General features: G+C 39.4%; 1 protein-coding gene across 1 annotated transcript in view; it reads left to right on the top strand.

Annotated features, from left to right (window-relative positions):
- Positions 1 to 2,240, top strand: part of CPZ (carboxypeptidase Z) — a 38,121-nt gene extending 35,881 nt beyond the window's left edge. Inside the window, exon 11 of the mRNA XM_074865031.1 lies at positions 1,681 to 2,240. Within this exon, the coding sequence (XP_074721132.1) occupies positions 1,681 to 2,036 (356 nt within the window). The 3' untranslated portion in view covers positions 2,037 to 2,240. The remainder of the gene's footprint in view (positions 1 to 1,680) is intronic.
- The last annotated feature ends 17,576 nt before the right edge of the window (positions 2,241 to 19,816 follow it).

Genomic DNA, 19,816 nt, shown 5'->3' with positions numbered 1-19,816 from the left:
TGCTTTAATAGAGAATTGAAGGCTCAGCTGTGGGTTTCTAGAATAACAAGAGAATACATGTCAGACTGGCTGTTGAGTCTGTCATGTCTCTGGACTGACATAGTCTTTGTTGTTACAACTTCCACCTGGAACTGTCTGCTGTCCGTCAAAGCCAATGTGTCTTCAGTGAGATTCAGAAATACACCTTTATGTTTCATGTTTGCAGGAATATGGCAGTAGCCCTGCTCAGAGGCTGTAACAGCATGGGGAGGTGCGGAGCCCTGATAGAATAAGTTAGTTGAAATACTGTGATCATAAGGTATAGACCTTAGAGTAGGATCCACACTGACTTTAACAACTGGAATAACTTCAGTGACTGAAGGGCCTGCAATGTTTTTTGTTCATGTGGAAAGGCATAAATTTATGCAATTTTTGGCCAATAGTTATGCTGAATGCAAAAAACTAGAACGTTGAATTATGTTCACTTTATACCTGTCACCAGCTGGTAAACAAGTATTGAGGCATAAGCAACTGTTAATTTTCACAGTCATAAAGTTCTGAGCTTTTAGGCTCTCACTGAAATCAATGCTCTCATTTTATTATTGATTTCACTGAGAACAGGATAGGCCATAGAAGTGCAAAATAGAAGACATGAATGGTAACATTTTGCTCTAATGATAGTTGTTGAATCAATTCGTAAAGCCAGAATGGTTTATAATGTAGTGGATGCTTTCCAGCTTTCAAAAAAACTAACATTAGAGGGGATACAATAGTGGGGATGATGCAGATTCTTGAGGCTGGTGGGAGACTCTGGCATGAATTAGGGTCTTTTTCAAACTTCTTCCCAGACAATGGCTTTCCATTGGCAGTGGACCTTTAAAGAATTAAGAATTAAATAAAAAATGTGTTTACATTGAAGGAAAAAGGAGCATTTGTTCTTGAGTTAGGTGGGGATAAGAATGTCATATGATTAGAAAGTCTTTTAATTTCAGTGTCAAAAATGACTGAGAAATTCCATGAGAAAATAACATTAATGCAACATTAACTGAGCTAAGAAACTTGCCATTAAAAATAAAGGAAATATAAAATGAAGAATAAATATTCTGTTTTAAAACTCCCTGCTTTTGCCTGCAGGCTCTAACCTTCAGCTGGAGGAAATTTACACCCATTTTACACTAATGGCAATTTATACCAGCTGCAGCTCTGACTCCATAGTCTTATGTGCTATAATGTCTGCAAAGTAATTGAATGTAATATAATAAAAGCAGGGATTTCTTAGCTCCTTAGACATGCTATATATATATATATTGCAGCCTGGATTCTGCTTTCACTTTCTTAAGTTTCACATAGTTTTAAATTCATTTGACGTCTTTGGAGTTATTTCTTGTACCCCTGGGAAAGCAGCATGAAGGAAAGATTCCCTTCCCTGTGACACGGGCACAGCAGTTACTGACATTTTGTATGTGAATTTTACTCCATTAGCTCCCAAAGGCCAGATTTTCACAGGTGGAGTCTCTTTTTGTCATTCTGGAGTTTACATCTGAACTTTTTTCAAAATCTGAATCAAAATCTGAGATCCTTTCAAAGCCTGCCCCCTAAATACTTGTGCTGTCTGTGCATGCACGTATATGTGAGTATGTAACTATAAAGGATGAAAGGCTAAAAACTAAGCCGTTTTGTTGTGCCTTTACCTTTCCTAAGCTGCTGATGGAGACTACTGGCGACTCCTGCCTCCAGGAACGTACATAATCAGCGCCCAAGCGGCGGGATACAGCCGGGTGATGAAGAGGGTCACCCTTCCTGCCAAGATGAAACGGGCTGGGCGAGTCGACTTTGTATTGCGACCTGTTGAGGCTTGGCCCAACAAGCTCCTCCGCCGCTCAATGGAAGACATGTACGACCCATATGACCCACTGGAACTTTTTGACCCTCACGCCCAACATGGGCAGCCCGAGGCTCGAGGTGGGTCGTCGCCGGGCAGGGAGAAGCCCTGGTGGTGGTCTTACTTCAGCTCTCTAGACCTGCACAAACCTCTGTGGCTGCTCAAGCAGCACTGAAGGGTGTCATGGTGCTCTGATCAGCTCGTTCTGCTGCCCTTCCACCCAACTCCAGATGCTCTCACTGCTCTTGGCAATATTTAAATCTGTTTCATTTGAAAAAATGATGTTAATTCAAGCACGCTTACTTCTTTTGTTTTCTCTTCACACACAACTGAGTATATTCAAGTGTTTTTATATATTAAAAACAGTGGTGCACACCCATTCAAATGCCAGATTTTATGCAGTTTTTTTCTTGGTAATGCTCTGTACTTCTGCCCATGTAGTTAATCATCACATTCATTATTTATTAGGTTCTAAGTACCTGCAGGAAAATATTCCTGATCCTTTAATGCATTTTTGTACATGTCTCAATGCATTAATGACTATATACTAAAAACAACTTACAGAAACATTCAGAAAAGTCTTCTCTTTCCTCTTTTTACATTATTTTAGCATATTAAGTTCAGTTCAGTAACTATTCTAATACAGCTCAATGATTTTTGTAAAATTCATTATGTGATATTAGCATTGATTTCGGACAGAAAAAGAAAATCGTTAGGAATTAGGAACTGGGAAATAAATCTGCATCTGAATAAGTAACATGCTCAGTAGGATGGACTGCTCATAGGCAGTTTAGTATCAATAATAACATTTTCTGAAGTAAATTTTTTGAAGTTATTCATGAATAGGCCCGTCAAATCAAGAAAAATGCTTGGAAATTAAACTCTGTTCCAAGGAGTCTGAGTATCCAATCTTTATGATGTTTAAATGTTAATATAATTTGAACAGTTTTTAATCTGTTAAGCAAATAGATTTTTAATCTATTTCAGCAAAATACTCAAATATCATTTTACTGCTGGAAATACACACATCCTATGACATAGAAAAATACATGAGAGAATTTTTGAGGTATTTAGGTTAAAATGTGATGTATTACACTAAGGTCATTAACACCATGCACTGTTTTGAGTCAACACACTTGTTAATTAAACTTGTAGACACCAAAGAAATCATTAATTTCTTTTCAAATTGGGTAAAACTAGGTGAATAAAGGTCTTGCAAGATGCTGTCCTCTCTCAAACATCAGATATAATGGGTTTTTAGGGTTATTCAAAAAAATATCCTTAATTTTGATGAAACACATAGGCCCACACTTCTTTTTGGCTTGAACTGGTTAAAGAACTCCATATACTCACAGTGTTTCCTCATGAAAATGCCGGAGTGTGTAAATAGGGTGATTGTTTGGAGGTGATGTACTTACTGCAGGAGTTGCTGTATTAGCTGTCTGGATTGTCCTTTGATTTCTAAAAACATTTTTGCTCATCTCAGGTAAAGAAGCCCACATTGCATGAATCCTATAGTCCATGTGCACAGATCTCATGCTATAATTGCCTAAGAAGACCCAAGAGATGAATGATCTTAATTCTGCAACCAGATGCTGCACATGTCTAAGTACCTTATTCCCAGTTGTAATCTGATTGAAGTTAGAAGTCTGTTATTCATATGCTTGAATGTCTGCAGGTCTGGAGACTATGTAAAACAATTTCATAGCAGTAACAAAAAGTAATTATATGGGAGCGAATGTACTGCATGACCAGGCTTGCCAAGTTAAAGAAACTCTGAATCCTAAATATGCCAAAGATAAGCAAGGAAGAGATACACCTCCAGACTTTATTTCCAGTAATAAGTATTACTACTGTTTTCTGTGGTCATTTTTTTTCAAAGCCACCATCCTGTGAAAACAGTGGTAAAGCTAAAAAAATCAGAACAATATGCCAAACTTCTGGCTATTAGCTGCTCTTTTTATGCACATAATGTCTTGCACACTTAGAAAGATGTTTTCTATAAGTATTTCCTAGATTCTCACAGGACTGTTTAGAATTTTTTCAAGTAATCACAGTAAACCCAAGCCCACTGAAATGCAAAACAGAATGACTGTGCAGAAAATCCACTTCTTTTCTGGAGTCCCAAGTTGAAATAGCAGATGGCAGTCAAGACTTGGGAAAGATGATTTTCTGGGAAGAATGTAAAGATGTGTTATGTTTGAGAGAGTTGGAAAAACTAGTATCCTATACTACTATACCACTAATGTGAAATCAATATGATAGAGCAAGAGTAGCCTCCCTATGTTTCTCTACATCATCCATAAAAAGAGGTCTCCAGCAGAGAGGAAGTTAAGATCAGACTTCTGCTGGTTCACAGGCAACAGCCTGTATAGATGGAGTGTATTAAAGTGCATTGAAGCAACTATGAAGCTCTTGGGGAAAAGGTATGCCTCGGTCCTCTGGAACTACTTTGTTTCTTCATAAGGTAAAATCTTCAGTTTTCAGTTCCTTGGAAGTGGAAAAGACCACACTAATTCCCTGGGTGGCTCTCAAAAATCCATCTGAGTTTAGATTAGATGTGGGACATCTTTACTGGTGCATCAAGGGAAAGGAAGGGAAGGAAGGGAGGAAGGGAAGGAAGGGAGGAAGGAAGGAAGGAAGGAAGGAAGGAAGGAAGGAAGGAAGGAAGGAAGGAAGGAAGGAAGGAAGGAAGGAAGGAAGGAAGGAAGGAAGGAAGGAAGGAAGGAAGGAAGGAAGGAAGGAAGGAAGGAAGAAAGAAAGAAAGAAAGAAAGAAAGAAAGAAAGAAAGAAAGAAAGAAAGAAAGAAAGAAAGAAAGAAAGAAAGAAAGAAAGAAAGAAAGAAAGAGGAAGAAAGAAAACCAGCCAAATAACAGTGCAACCAAAATTAATATCACCTTTCCATTTTTATTTGAGAATAATATAGATTCAGTTCTACGTTTATATGGGAAAGTATTGGCTTGAATTTGTATCCTTGACTGTATTACGTAAATCTTCTTCAATATTTATTTCAATCAACAAAACACCCCAAAACAACACTCCAAACCCCCCAACTATAATATGGTTAAAAGGATTGTAAATGGTGGTGAAATTTAAGCAGCTGTAGACAGCTCTGCAATTAATACATGAAAATGAACACAGTGATCAGCTCTCTCATTCACCTCTCTGGAATATGCTCATGTGCAGAGTTTAATGGAACATAAATTTAGGAGCATATTAAATATTTTCTGAATAGGAAGGGGGATTGAAATGCTTCAAGGAAACATGCCTTCCTACAGCTGAAGCTGAAGTAACATAGGAAAAGAGTGAAAACCAACCAAAGTTCCCTGGCAGTCTCCATCATGCTTAAAGCATGCCTTATCAAATGGGCTTGGCCTTTTTCCAGTGCTACTTTGGAGCGTGACAGGTTCAGCAGCCAGACAGTGCTGTCAGGAATTATAGTGTGTGTTTATGAGACTCCCTCTCCTTTTAAGTCAGAGTCTACATAATTTTTTTCAATTACCTTCCAACCACATATTGAACAGTATTGATGTATGTTTTTGTAACATCCTCCTTAATAATTAATTTCCTAGTCTCCACATTCGTTTCAGAAGGGATCTTCTCTACCATGGAGCCAAAATTTTTCTGCACAAAGCAATCACATTAATAAACGGTCTGACCTGCCAACTGTCCAGACCTCATCGCTCTGCCAGCAATTAATCTTCCCAACAAGTCAAAGCATGCAGATATGACTAACAACATTACAAACATAAAGAGCAAAGAGAAAGGTCTGCTTATGTCATATGTGCAATTTCTCTTTCATTCCTATGGCAGAAAAAAGTCAAAAACACATATAAAAAGTATCAGGACATAAATCACAAGCTGTGTGCATGAATTATACCAAAGAAGATTTGGGTCTGTTTGATCCATTCATAAAAACTTTTTAGATCAAAAATAAGAATAATAAACAAAGGCAGAAAAGTTTGCAGCTGTTGACATTTTTGTCTCCTGTAACAAAATGATGTTCCAGTCTTGGGCCACCCACATACAGGAAGAAGCTTCTTTATTTTCCTAAAGATAGAAAAGAAGAGGAAGATTTCTTAAGCTAAGTGCCTGAAAACAAAACTTTAAGTGTCAAAATCACTGACTAATAGAAGCTCTTCCTGCTATCATTTTTCATAGTGTTTATATAGTTCTTCTCCTTTTCATGCCTCAGTTTAGCAGTGAAAGGGAAGCACTCCAAAACAATATTGCAGTCTGTTTTGAAGTCCTGCAAACCAGCTGTCGAGCAGAGTTTGCCAAGCCAATGACATTTCTTTGTGTCCATCACTCTAGTATTGCACTGCAATTCAAAAACAAGCCAGAGATGTCTTTAGCAGTTACGAAAGCCGCCATCAAAGTGAGACAAGACTGTATGTCTCTGTGGTGATGCCTGTAGACAGACTGGGAGATCTCTGTGATGGGAGGGCATCCTCCCCCCAGCAGTGAAGCACTGAAGATTCAGCCTTCAGGAGATGAGGAACAACAGGTAACGGAGCTGTTCAGGTGGCTTGGATGGAAATGTGAGCCGAAGATCATACATGTTTTTACAAAGCTCCTGTCAGAGGTACTCTCACGCTGTCTTCCTTCACTGTGTAGGATCTGTCTTTTGAAGCTACCACAATGTAAAAGGAGTGATGGGGAGGTTGTAGTATACTTCCCCTGCTGTCTTTGTCTTCATAGCATGTCAGAGGAGGGATCCCGTTTGACATTTGTCTTTTCTGACGTTGCGTAGTCTCAAGTTGTGCTGCCAGAGGGCTTCACATTGGCTTCCTTGATGGGGCAGCCAGACCTCTGTGAAGTGTGCTGCTTCCAGCCACCCATCGTGTGCAGGGGATGCCAGAAGAATGGTTCCTCTGTAGGGGCTTTTTGGTGGCCATGTTGCTTCTGGCTCCAGGTCCACTTCGATGAGGTGTGATGAATGGGGGATTTTCCCCAAGTTTGGCAGCTCCTCCTGGCTCCCAGGGGCCACTAGTGTCACACTGGTACAGTAGCACTAGTGTCGGTGTGGCCATGGTGGTATAAGGGAAGAGGCTGAGCACCTCTGCAGCACACTGTCAGTAAGCATCTCATAGTAATACCAGGACTGACCCAGATTGCCTTTATAGGAAGAGCTTGGAAGCATAACACCACTTTCCCATCCCGTTCGAAGATGTTAATAGCACATAAGGCCAGCTGGAAAGGTGTAGTCATATCACTGAACAGGCAAATAATTTTATAAATGTAAGAATTTTTGCCAGGTGCTTGCTACTGCAGTGTCTGTGTGGAACTGGATTATGGAAAGGAATGTAGCATTTTATAAATATTTTTATAAATTTACATATATGTCTTTGAAATACATCTATAATTTCAGTATATAGGTCCTAACTTCAAAAGGAGGCAAGAACAACAACAAAAACCAATCAGTATACATCTGTAACTAACCTTTGTTATCAGGGATTATTTTGAAATACAGGAGAAGAGACGTGGAAGTTAAATATTTCTCTAAGGGTTTATAGCACCTTCTAACAATAAGCTTAAAAGAATAATGATAGTGGATGCTGATATTGGTTTTAATTTCCTTCTTTCAAAATGGAATTTAAATATTTTTACGCACTCAGTAATGTAATGCACATGCATCTCTTTCAGCTTTCTCTTTCTGCCACAAGATACACAATCTTTATTTTCATGCAATTAGTACTGGCATTGCTCTATGCTGGATCTGATTAAGCATTTTTAGGAATTTTTTTTGTTTAAAAAATAGTAATTCAATGAAACTGACAAGAAAGAGGCAGTGGAAAATTCCTTTCTGATGAAGTCAGGATATTTAGCTTTTCATGATTCACACTGAAGCACAGTTCTGAAATATCAGTTTCCTGCAGGATGAAAACTTCATTTTACAGCTTGCACCCACTTGCATTTTGAGGGAGACCTTTCTAATTTCTATTCCTTCCCTTTTAGGAACTGTGATTTAGTATGTGAAGAACAGGTTTGTTCTTTTCTACCTTGTTAGTAATTGTTCTACCTTGTTAGTAATTTTATCCAATTGAATAATTGGATAAAAGTCTTAAATTACAGTATTTGATTTTTTTTACTGTTTTAGGGAAAGTTTTTTTTCCTGCCATAATGTAAAAGCTGTTAATTTCTCATTACAAATTCACTGAGCAGCCTCAGACTATTCAATGTAATACATGCTATGTAATACATGCTGGGTACCACCATTCATCCTACAGCTACATCTATAAATATACCAACAGTGTTGCAATAATTAGAAATTAAACCTTGACAGTTTAAGAGGTAAATTTACAAGAAACTTTAAGAACCTAATTGTAATTTTTGGCCCAGAAGTTCAATAAATAAAAGCTCAAAATCTCTGCCTAACTTTAAAGGTTTTGTGCTTCCTAGCTTACAGCCAGTGATGTGCTGTAGCTATTTGAGCTTTGCTGCTTGGCACGCACAGCACTGCCCTCTCTGTAGCAGAGCAACCATTCACGACCCTTTCACACCACATCATGTGAACATCTCAAATTAGTTTTGCCTGTTGCTTCCTTCTGCTGCTGAGCCCAAGCAGATAAGCCAGGCTCTGCATCATATTACCCATAAAGGGCAGTGACTGCCCCACACTCAGGGGCCTCCTTTATGTCACTGACTTTGAATACGGGTAGTTCAGCTCCACAGAGGAGTGCTCCTGCTCCTGATTCTTATCTGCAACTCTCTTCCTTGATTTTAATGCTATTCCTGATTGCTTTCAATAAAACAATGCTGGTGGTGCCTCTGTGATGACATATTTAAGAAAAGGTAAAAAATGTGCAGCAGCTGTGAGAGAGGGGTGAGAATATGTTGGAGAAACAGCCCTGCAGACACCTAGGTCAGGGAAGAAGGAGGGGGGAGGAGGTGCTCCAGGTGTCAGAGCAGAGATTCCCCTGCAGCCCGTGGTGCAGCCCATGGTGAGGCAGCTGTGCCCTGCACCCATGGAGGTTCACGGTGGAGCAGATCTCCACCTGCAGCCCGGGGAGGACACCACACCACAGCAGGTGGATATGCCCTGAGGGAAGCTGTGATCCCGTGGAGAACCCAAGCAGGAGCAGTTCCTGGCAGGATCTGTGACCCCATGGAGAGGAACCCACGCAGGATCAGGTTTTCTGACAGGACCTGTGGCCCCATGGGGGACCCATGCTGGAGCAGTCTGCTCATGATGGGAAGGACCCATGCTGGAGCAGTTCCTGAAGGACTGTATCATGTGGGAGAGACCACACACTGGAGCAAGGGAACAATGTGAGGAGAAGGAGCACCAGAGATGAAGTGTTATGGATGGACCACCACCCCCATTCCCCATCCCCCTGAACTGCTCAGGGAGGAGGAGGTAGAAGAGTCAGGAGTGAAGCTGAACCTGGGAAGAAGGAAGGTGGGGGAAAGGTGGTTTTAGTTTCATTTTTATTTCTCACTATCCTACTCTATTTTTAATTGACAATAAATTAAATTAATCTTCCCCCAGTCAAGTCTGTTTTGCCTATGACAGTAATTGGTGTCCTTATCTCAACTCACAAACTTTTGAATCTTATTTTTCTTCCCCTGTCTTGCTGAGGTGGAGGAGTGAGAGAACGACATGGTGGGCATTTGGCAGCCAGCCAGCATTAATCCACCACATAGTGTCTGCATGTCCCAATGAATTTTGCACTGAGTGACATATTGTGAGCAGGTATTTAACATGGGTTTTGAATTCCCCTAAACATCAGGGCCTTAAATAAAAATATGTTGCAATGACGAGGGCAAAGTTTGCTTGTGAATCTACATAAGCAGGCCTGAGATGTCTCTTAACGAGTTCCTGGCGGTCCTTTCAGCAAACTGGCTGCAGAAAAAACTAAGGGATTGTTTGAGACTATGCGTGGAGGTGATGATAGAGTGAGGATTAGGTCTTATGGCTTCTTGGTTTCTTCAATCACATGGAAACCAATGGCAGTTCTTCTAGCATGTATTTCCATTAACTTTTACTTGGCTATCGGTGGCTAGTAGGTTAGCTGAAACTGCCCTGTCTTATTCTTCATTCAGGGACATCCACAGCTTACTATAGCCTGCTCTTAGCTGCCCACTGGTATTTGTTTAGGTGCAATAGCAGTGAACCATATAAAAATGAGAATTTCTATTAAAGCTACACATGTAACAGCTAATGCAGATGATAGCAATAAGACATGATTAAGGACTAGACTGGTGAAACCCATGTAAGCTAGATTAATAAAAAATTACTTCAGAATTCACTGCTTTATTCATCTTTAACAGGAATAAAGATAACATTTGTCATCAGAAAATAAAGCTTCATAGATAAAAATCACAGACAAGTATGCAGCAATATATTGTAGAAAGCAATGTACTGCTAACAAACAAAATTAAGACAGCATAGCTCTTACACTGACATTAAGTAGCATTTTATGTCTGTAATAATATTTCAGCTAAATATATTTTGAAACACATAACCCAGTATTCAAATTAACATTATTATGTCATACCTTGGATGTCTCAGTTGACCTTAATGTCAGTCACTAATGTAGTTATAAAATAGTCCATACATCTACTAAAAAATCAAACTGCCTTCACCCTATAGAAGGAGTAAATATCTGGGAGATAGATCACATACATGTACAAAGAAAGGAATACAGACAACACATTTTTATACATTAATATAATCCAGGGAGAAGGTGACTTCTAAAAACAATAGCTTGTGTGTGTTGGAGAACTGGATGGTATGACTGTTACTCAGCCTTGGAGAATACTTTATCTCCTGTGCAGTCCAGAGAAAGTGATACCCAGTCTAATCATAAATATTTACAAATGTCAAGGAGAAATTAAGAAACTGGACTGCACAGGAGTTAGTGTGAAGTAAATCCATCTAATGTTAAGGATTATCAGACATGGATAAGGCTTGTTTTATTATCCCTGCTGATCAGCCTTTCTTACAAGAACCAAGTTGGCACAGACTTGTTATCCAGGCTGGCTTGTTTTGACCATAAGAAGCCAGGGCAAGTGATCAGTAGATCAAGGGCACGGTGACCTTTTGGGTGGTGTGAACAGGCAAGGAGGGTGCTGAGGACTTCAGCTGGCACAGCTGCCACACAAGGGGAATGGAAGAACTATCCCAAAGACTAGCAGAGCTATTCCCCTGGGGGAAGAAGAAAAAATACACTTCTGCAATGATATGATTGCATCCACAGGAGAACTCTTGCTGGACTAACTGGAAGTCATACCAACCACTGAGACAGTCAAATCAGTAGAGAGAAACACAGGAAACACTGGTCTGGATCAGAACAGTGGTCACCTCCGTGCAGTGCTCCCTCCTCAGCCATGTCCAGAGCGCCTTCACCTTTAAAGGAGTTTTTTCTGAACATTAACAAATCTAGGCAGGGCCTGAGTTAGGCAGACAAAGGTTGTGTGATGTGGCTGCATTTGGTTCAGAATTCTAGTGCTGCAAAGTGCTTCTGAATGCAACCTCAGCCACATTCCCCAAGCATAGATGCTTAAATTGAGCTGGTATGTTACCAGCACTTTAAGGAGAGCAGAGTAAAGCAAGATAGTTGTGTCTGTGCTCAACTGAACAAATAAAACAGCCTCTTGACAGGACTCAGCTATGGGATGGCATCATGCCCTGCTGCCAGAACTGGGACAGCAGTGAGGCAGGTCCCCAGGTGTCTCTGCAGCCCTGTGCCCATGATGCAAATCCTCCTTAGACAAGAAATGCCATGAGCCTTTATTAACCCACAGGGTTTTATTCTTTTTTTCACCCACACGAACAATCCTCTAAATGAAAAGCTAGACATGAAAAGGGATTTTATATTTATTAAATTTAAAATGTCACAAACCAGAACTCCAAAATTTAGAATGCTCATTTGGAACATCTCTTAATTTATACACACACATGTGCACACACACGTACATGGAGATATATTTTTATATAATGCATGTATAAACAATAATGGCTTATAAGTTACATAATGTATTCTTTTGTATTTCTATCAAAAAGATATTTGAGCCGTTAAGAATAAAAAAGTAATATTGTCTTTATTTAAATTGGTTCTGATTTTTGAAGTCTTGATAATATGCCTTCTTTCAAGTTGAATAATAAAGGCTTCAAAAACAGGTGGATCACAAAACCTAAGGTATTTTTCTTCATTAATTTTTTATCAGCTAAATTGAATGAAACATTGATGTGCCCAAAATATGAATATGTGAGTTTTCTGCCAAAAATTAACACTGTACAAGTGATTTAGTTAATTCTGCTGCTTTTATTAATGTATAATACCAAACTTAGGCAGTTCACAAGATGCAATCCTTCAGTAAGAGAATTACTAACGAAATCAAAAGTAAGATCTGAGCAGGTTAAAGCAGCAGTAAGACTAGTGGTTAGGGCTACCAGGAAGCAAACAAAACAGAGAGAGATGACAGCTAAAATGACACTGTTTTGTGGCTAATGCAATGCTCAAGGCGATTCTCCTCCTCTCCAGTAGGTAACCAGGAAATCAGAAGTTTGTTTTGACAAAATTTCTATTTTTTCACTAGTGTTAAGAAAGGAATGGAGAAAGGAGAAAACTGAATGCAGACCAATCTGTCTCTAGCAAATAAATCACTGCAGTCAGTTGAAATCACTAAGAAAACATTTGTCCTATATGTGTAGAGGACATGTGAAAACCCATTTCTGACCAGGAGGCCATTTCATTTTAGGCATAGGAATTGGACAAGTCCAAATTTTAAAATCTCAGAACGCTTGCTCAGCTACTCCAATTTGTGTACCAAAAGCATGCAGGTTACTTTGCTTCTGATGTTAACAATGCCCACTTAAATGTCTACTTGTCAGCTTGCTCAAAAGCATCAGTCTTGACATGCTCAGGGGTACAGCTCCTATTTCAGTCTCTGCTGGAATCACAAATTGGATTTTTCTCTGACTACCTCCCCTGAAAGGCTTGGTCCAGTCAGCACTCATGTTGCTCATCCGAAAAACTCCAGTGGCTGTGTCAACTTGCATTTAAAACCCAACTAGAGAAGGCAGAGCGTTCAATATCCCCATGTTTACAGCATAGCTGCTACATCTTCAGCTCTTCCCTCTAGAAAAAGTGCTTTGGTCCCATATTTTTCTTCTAACTGGACCAATTTCTGATCACTAAGACATTCGGGGTAAGCTACTTGATATTTCTTACACTTTTTTATAAATATGTTTTCAATAAAAATGGCAAAAATACAGAACGTTATCTCACAGTTACGCTCCCTGTTTTCAGAAAACACACTCTTATTAAAGTGTGTTGAATACACTTACAGACTGGACACATGGAGAGGTGGAGTACCTGTGGAGGGCTTCATCTCACTAGATTTTGATGTAAATGTACGCAACCAAGATAACAGCTCTAAGCTTAGTTTATAGTTAATGGAGGGAATTGCACACTTTCAAGTCATTATCTAGCTGACCTAGAGGTCTACTTCATGTCTGCTTTGAAATAGGATGGATTGTCCCAAAATTGCATGTATTTCTCTCCATTGGCTATGAGGTGACTACCTGAGATGCCATTTTCATACCGACTATAGCTGCGTCCCAAGTTTCCAACATAGGGGCAATTTCTGGCCCAAATCCTGGCACTCACAGAAACGTGTGTAGGTTACTGGAGAACTTTACTGACAAAACTAATAAATCTGTAGTCTTCGAATACCCTCGGGTTAGGTGATGTTTGAGAATCTGATCCTTTAAAGGATACTGGCATATTCTACCAAGGACCATTTCAAGACCTTTTTATGTCACTTTATCATGTAGAAACATATGTGTACCCAATTGCCAGTATGAAACACGTATGCACTGGTAAGAGAACACAGCTCCATCTGGTTTATGTTCAATCAAGAAAAGAAGAAACAGAATGGACCTCAGTCTCTGTGGCTTACTGTGATGTTTTTTGACTGGCACTTTGTCTGAGTCCAGAATATATCCAAGCCAGGGTGTGTGTTTCCAGATTTCTTATGAAGACCCTAAGTGATTGATTGCAAAAGCATTTTGGTTAAGACTTGACAGGTAGAAATATTCAGGAGACACAGGGAAAGATCTGTAAAACCCAATCTTTTCATTGCATGACTAGTGTCTGTACAACTAAGTTTTCTTTTAGCAGAGGTACAGTGGTTGCTCTTTTTGCAGATACCCTTTGACAGAACCCTAAAGGTGCATCAGCTCTTGTGCTTAACTTTTCTTTACACAAAAGTAGTAGATTGAAAAATCAGATAGATAAATAAATATGTTGGGGACAATCATCTGGCTTAAAATGTCTGCTCTTTGGGAGATCTTAGCCTTTAAGTTGGTGGGTACAATCACGAACACCTATGTAACTTTCTACATAATTCCAGTTTCAAGTATATCTTGTTACTGCTTGAATATCTTAAGGTAGGAGGGGAAACTTCCTTAAATGTTGCTGTCCAGTGACACCACCCAAGCAGGTCCACACTGCTCTGCAGTGCTTTTCCTGCTGCTTCTCCCTCCACCCTCCTTTCATCCAGTCTCTGCCTACTTCACTGATGGGAGACAACAGCGACATGATACACTACATTCATTCCTCTGAAAGACCTGTCTGCTCAGGGATTTCTCAGAAATTCTTCAGTACAGGAAGAAATGCAGTAATGGCTAGTGGTGGAAATCTTAACTTGTGAGCTTATATAAAGGCATACAATCTGATGTATAAACCCCAGTAACTCCTTTAAACAATGCCTTAACATATTATATAGTCGTGGGTGTCTTCATGAACTATTTAATATCAACCATTATGTTAAACTTTTGTCAAGTATTTTGTTTCAATATTATTCTGAGGCATTGACTTCCACAGTTTGCAGACACTTTAATGCTCTTAGCTTTATTAAGATGATCTTGTAGTTTACTACCTAAATAAAGCTAAGCCCCACTGCTGAGACTAGGAACTACTTTTGGAAACTGTGATGCAGAAATCCCTCTGGTGGAAACTGGCCACTTGCCTCTCATTGAATGTAAGTTTGAATGCTTTCTTGAATAGGAATGGGCTATTTGATTTTGGCAAAGAGTGGACATGGAGCAAATACTGCATATTGGCCCCTAGGCTGTGAGAAGGTTTTTCAGGCTACAATAGCCTGTGTGATAACTTTAAGTCTTATATTTCTTTAGGGACATATCCTGGGGTGGAGTAAAGGTCAAGGACTCTTCTGTTTTCCTCCTGCTGCTGCTAGTATCTATTCAGTTCCTGTTCTGCTACAAAAAGGAGAAACTTGTGGCGTGTCAAAAAGTGAGAGGAAAAAAAGGCTTCGAAGAGCTCACTGAGGCTATGGTGAGACAATTACCAGTGCCCACATGTACCCGACTTGGTAACTTATCACCATTCGACATAGTAGTGTGCAGTATAGCTATACCATTAAATACATCCTCCACCCTTAATGATGATTGAAAATCTATTTGAATTGGGGGGTAAATGCAGAGATTTGAAGCTGGCATAACACAAGACAGTTTCCTTCTATTTAGTCCATGTTAAAAATGCAAAAGGGTGGTGCAGGCATGCTCCTGGCAGTTTGGTTTATAAAAATAAATGTTGTGGTTAAGTGGGTGGGAAATACAATGAAGAGCTGAGAACCAAATGGGAAATGTTTCCTTGTTGAGGAATGCTTTTGCAATCTTGATTTTCTGTGTGTAAAGTCAACCCTGCAGTGCGCAGACTAAGAGAAGAGACCACACAACCCTTTGGGGCATATGGGAGTAGTCATTATGAGGACTCAGAAGCATTTGCTAAGATGCCTTAATAATTGAATAAAATAACTAAGCTGCCTTATCTTGCTGAAGAATAGATTACTTTCTTATGCCAATTACAGCAACAACGCTGAACATTTTTTTTCCCTCTTATCATTTAGATTCAAACTCTTCCATCCTTCATCACCTTATGTAATTCATTCCATACAGCTAATCTCTGAAAAAAGAAAAAATATTGTACACACTTCCCTGGAGTTTTTCAAGTGTCTGGCTGGGTACATCAACATTGAGCTTGGAGTGGTGGGACAAGGAGTTGGCTCAGGTCTTATTTCCTTAGAAAATGGTGGGGACATTGGGATGTCTACACTGGCTCGACATTGTAGGATACGTTGGACCATCAAAGGCAGCCAAATGTGAATGCTTTTGGCTTAACTAACAATGTCAGTAGGAATGCGCCAGCAGAGTTTCTGCCCAAAAGCTTTCTGGTGAAAAAACATCTTTCAGAAGCAACTGTACCCCACTGTAATTATACAGGTACCACTGATCTGCTTTGTCTTTAAAAGTGACATAACCGTAAATATGGAGTCTGGTGCAAAGGAGATTTCCGTTGAAATTTCCTTCTTTAATGACTGCAAAATGATTCCCAGATCAGCATGAGCAAAACAAATATTCTGGTGGAAGCAGAAGGTTATAAAAGCGCAGATGAGCAGTGGTGAGTACTCATAACTCTGAGCACAGGAACCAAGCGTGTCTGGTGTCCTATTGATTTGTGTCTCAAGGTAGAGTTCCCAAGAAGATTCCCCATGTCCAAGCAGGGCTAGGCTCACTGTAAAGTCGCCTTCTCAATGGGAGCCTTAACAGCATTTCTTTCTTTTGAGACCTTTCTCCCTCTCTCAAATTTTGCTTGCAATTGACCAAAAGTCAGTGAAGAGTAGAGATGACTGCATGAGTACGCATGCACATGCACACCCCCCCACACCCATAAGTGTATCAAGGTCTTTTCCCACAGAAACCAGCCCAATACTCTTGCAAATGCAAACACATCTGGCTTAGACCACTAGGGTGTACTGCTATTCCCTCCTGGGTGCAAGGGTGTTCAGTTGCTGCGAATCTAATACCCCTCTAGAAGTGATGAATCCATGTGCTTTAAACTACCTTGCCAGTGATACAAATAAAAAGCCAGAATGAGCTCCTTCACTTCACAAGCAGTGATAAATGCAGTAGAAGCCACTTAATTAGTCTATGATAAATTGCATGCCCAATTAATTGTGATGATTGCCTAGGGGGCAAAACCCAACTCGAGACAGTCTGATGACTCCAAAGAACAGACTAATGGCACACTTTAGTGAGCACTGGAGAGTCTGTTCCCATGCCTTTCCTGCAGTTGTTGGTAGCTGAATCACAACAGTTAACTAGGAAGTATTTGCTTGTACCAGCTTTGCCCCAATTTGACCTTTACTTCATTCTATGCTGGTTAAATGAATCAATATTATCTTAGTTCCTTTTGTCCTCCCAGTAGCAGTGCGTGGTTATACCTTGGACTTAAAATGCAATTAATGAAATATTAAATAAATGCAATGGGCTTCGTTATCCTTCAGAGTTGCAGGTGGGAATTGGGAGGAAACACATTAAAGGTAAAGGAGTTACCTGAACATTAAGTCAGCATAGATCTGAAAACCGTGCTTCATAAATTTATGTACAGAGCCTGTGAATCATGGCCACTGGAAGCAGGGTTGTACCAGTTTGAACAAAAGAATAGTTTTAAAATTATTTTACTAAATCAGTGACAAAAGACCATGCAGACATTGCTCTTTCAGTTTTAAAACAGTAAATGACTTCACAGGGCAGAGTCAGGTCCCAGATGTGCCATTTGCCTGTTTGCGGTTTGTTTACTTTATACATGACTGGGTTTAGCACTCATCTTTGTTCTTTTTACATAATGATGTTACGATAACCACGTAATAAATGTTTTTAGTGTTTAGCAGATAAATGAGATGCAAAAAGAGAGAGAGCAATATCTGGTGTCTAAATGGAAATTCTTCTAAAATGCCCAGTAGGAGCCAAGCTTTATTCTATGATATTTAATCTATAATTTAACATATATAATATTTAGCATTAACTTACAGTGATAATAAAGGTCATTCACAGACTATTCCTGGGATGTTAATGAGTGGGTGAAATAAATCCTTTTGTCTATTTGTTTCTTCACACATTATTTTTTTTGCTTCTCAGATATTAATTTCCAAAACTTCACAAAATTTCAGCAGAAAGTAGATAGAAGATGGCACATGGTTAATATGGGCAAAAATATTTCCCTTTATTTAGAGAGAAGTTGAAGAATCTCCTGGAAATCTCATGAAAAGTATTTTCTTGAAAATCTTTCCATTTCTTCTATTCCTGCAAGCATCTGAGTGCTTATACTCTTGCCCCTTTTTATTTAGAAAGTTAACCTCTCTGCAAATGCAACTAGAGTTTGAGCAGAAACATATGGAGAAAATACGTGTTGTTCTTCTGATTCCATGAAAAATTATGAAGTGGAGGTGAAGAATGTGAGCTTAGTGGGGGAAGAGGAGGTCAATGAGAAATTTGTCCCTGTTTCAAATATTTTCCCATCATAGACTAGATTGGGCAACGTTCTTCCCAGGTCAGGATCATAGAAATGTGTCTCCAGTGATTTGACTTCAGCCTCTCTGGGGGTGGATTTCTGCCGGGAATTCTGGTAGTTCTTAGAAATGTTTTAAATTGCAAATGTTCAGATAAAGAACTCCATACATTCACAAAAACCAAGTTCTACTGACTTCTGTAGCAATCCACAAAGCTGATGTCTGCTATTAAGAAAGTGCTTTACAGGAATAATGTTGAAGTGGAGTTACGCATTATTAATGGAGACAGATCTGATGGTGAAGCAAACCGCATTTGGCAGCAAGAACCTTTACTAAAAATGTCATTAAAGAATTTAGGCTGTATGCTACCAAGTATTTTGTAACTCCCTCCACTGACTTCTTGGCCTCTCTTTTTCTTTCATGTCTGGTAAGTAGCTTGAGGTGGTTGATGAACATTGGAACTGAGGAAGTCTGGCTTCTCACTGCTGTTTGTCTAAACGTTTGTTGGCTTTGACACCTAAGAAGAAGGAAGCTCTACCCCAAACCATACCTCATTTCGTGCTTTTCTTTCATGTAGACTTTATGGTGTCAAAAAAGAAGTAGGGTTTTTACCATAACTATTTCCTCAGTGGAGGTAAATTTACAACTTTTTTTCTAATAATGAGTGCCTGTTTCCACAATTTAGAAAATTTGAGATCTCTTCTAACCAATCCCTGACAAATTTATATCAATACACATTGATAAATTTTGCTAAAATTTTCCACTAAATGATAAAGAAAAATGGACAATCCAGTAGGCTTTAATTTCACTTAGAATGACACCACAGGACTCATTTCTTAGAAATCCCACCTATAAAAAAGAGAAGCCATGTGGGATGTATTTCATCAAACACTGCATTCATCTTTGGGAAAAAATGTAGCTTACTGCTGCATCTCTTACCAGGTGGCATCTCTATTTGAAATGCTGAGGCAGTGAAATGAAATATGTTTGTAATGAAATGCAGGTTCAAAGACTGGTTTACTGGGACAAGAAATTACCACCCAGGTGATCTTTGGGACAGACTGGAAAGAGTATATAGTGCTCATTTTTATTTAAAAATAGATAAGGTGATCCTATTGTTCTTTTGAAATTTACTGATATCACAAAACAATGCAAGTACCTAGGGTTTTTTCTGCCATACCACTGGATGTTGGTGTCATGGTTTACCTGTCAGGCAGAGAAACACCACACAGCCACTCGCTCACCCTCCCTCACACCAGGGAAAGGCAGAGAGAATTGGAGGGGTAAAGGTAAGGACAGTTGTACGTTGAGATAGAAACAATTTAATAATGGAAATTAAATAAAAATTTAAATAATAATGATAATATTAATAGTAATAATAGAACATACAAATGAGTGATGCACAATGCAATTGGTCACCACCTGCCGACCAATGCCCATCCCATTCCTGGCTAGTGATCCCAGAGGAGGGAAAATCCTGAAACCACAATCCCAGAAGAGAAAGACAGCTTCCCGGCCAACTCTCATCTATATACTGAGCATGACATCTTATGATATGGAATATTTCATTGGCCAGTTTGGATCTGTGGTTTTGGCTGTGCTCCTTCCCAGCTTCTTGTGCACCTGTACACT

This window comes from Strix uralensis, chromosome 4 (assembly GCF_047716275.1).
Source record: "Strix uralensis isolate ZFMK-TIS-50842 chromosome 4, bStrUra1, whole genome shotgun sequence".
Classification (NCBI taxonomy): Eukaryota; Metazoa; Chordata; class Aves; order Strigiformes; family Strigidae; genus Strix; species Strix uralensis.
The sequence above is the reverse complement of the archived record's forward strand: the minus strand, read 5'-3'. Positions and strand labels throughout refer to the sequence as shown.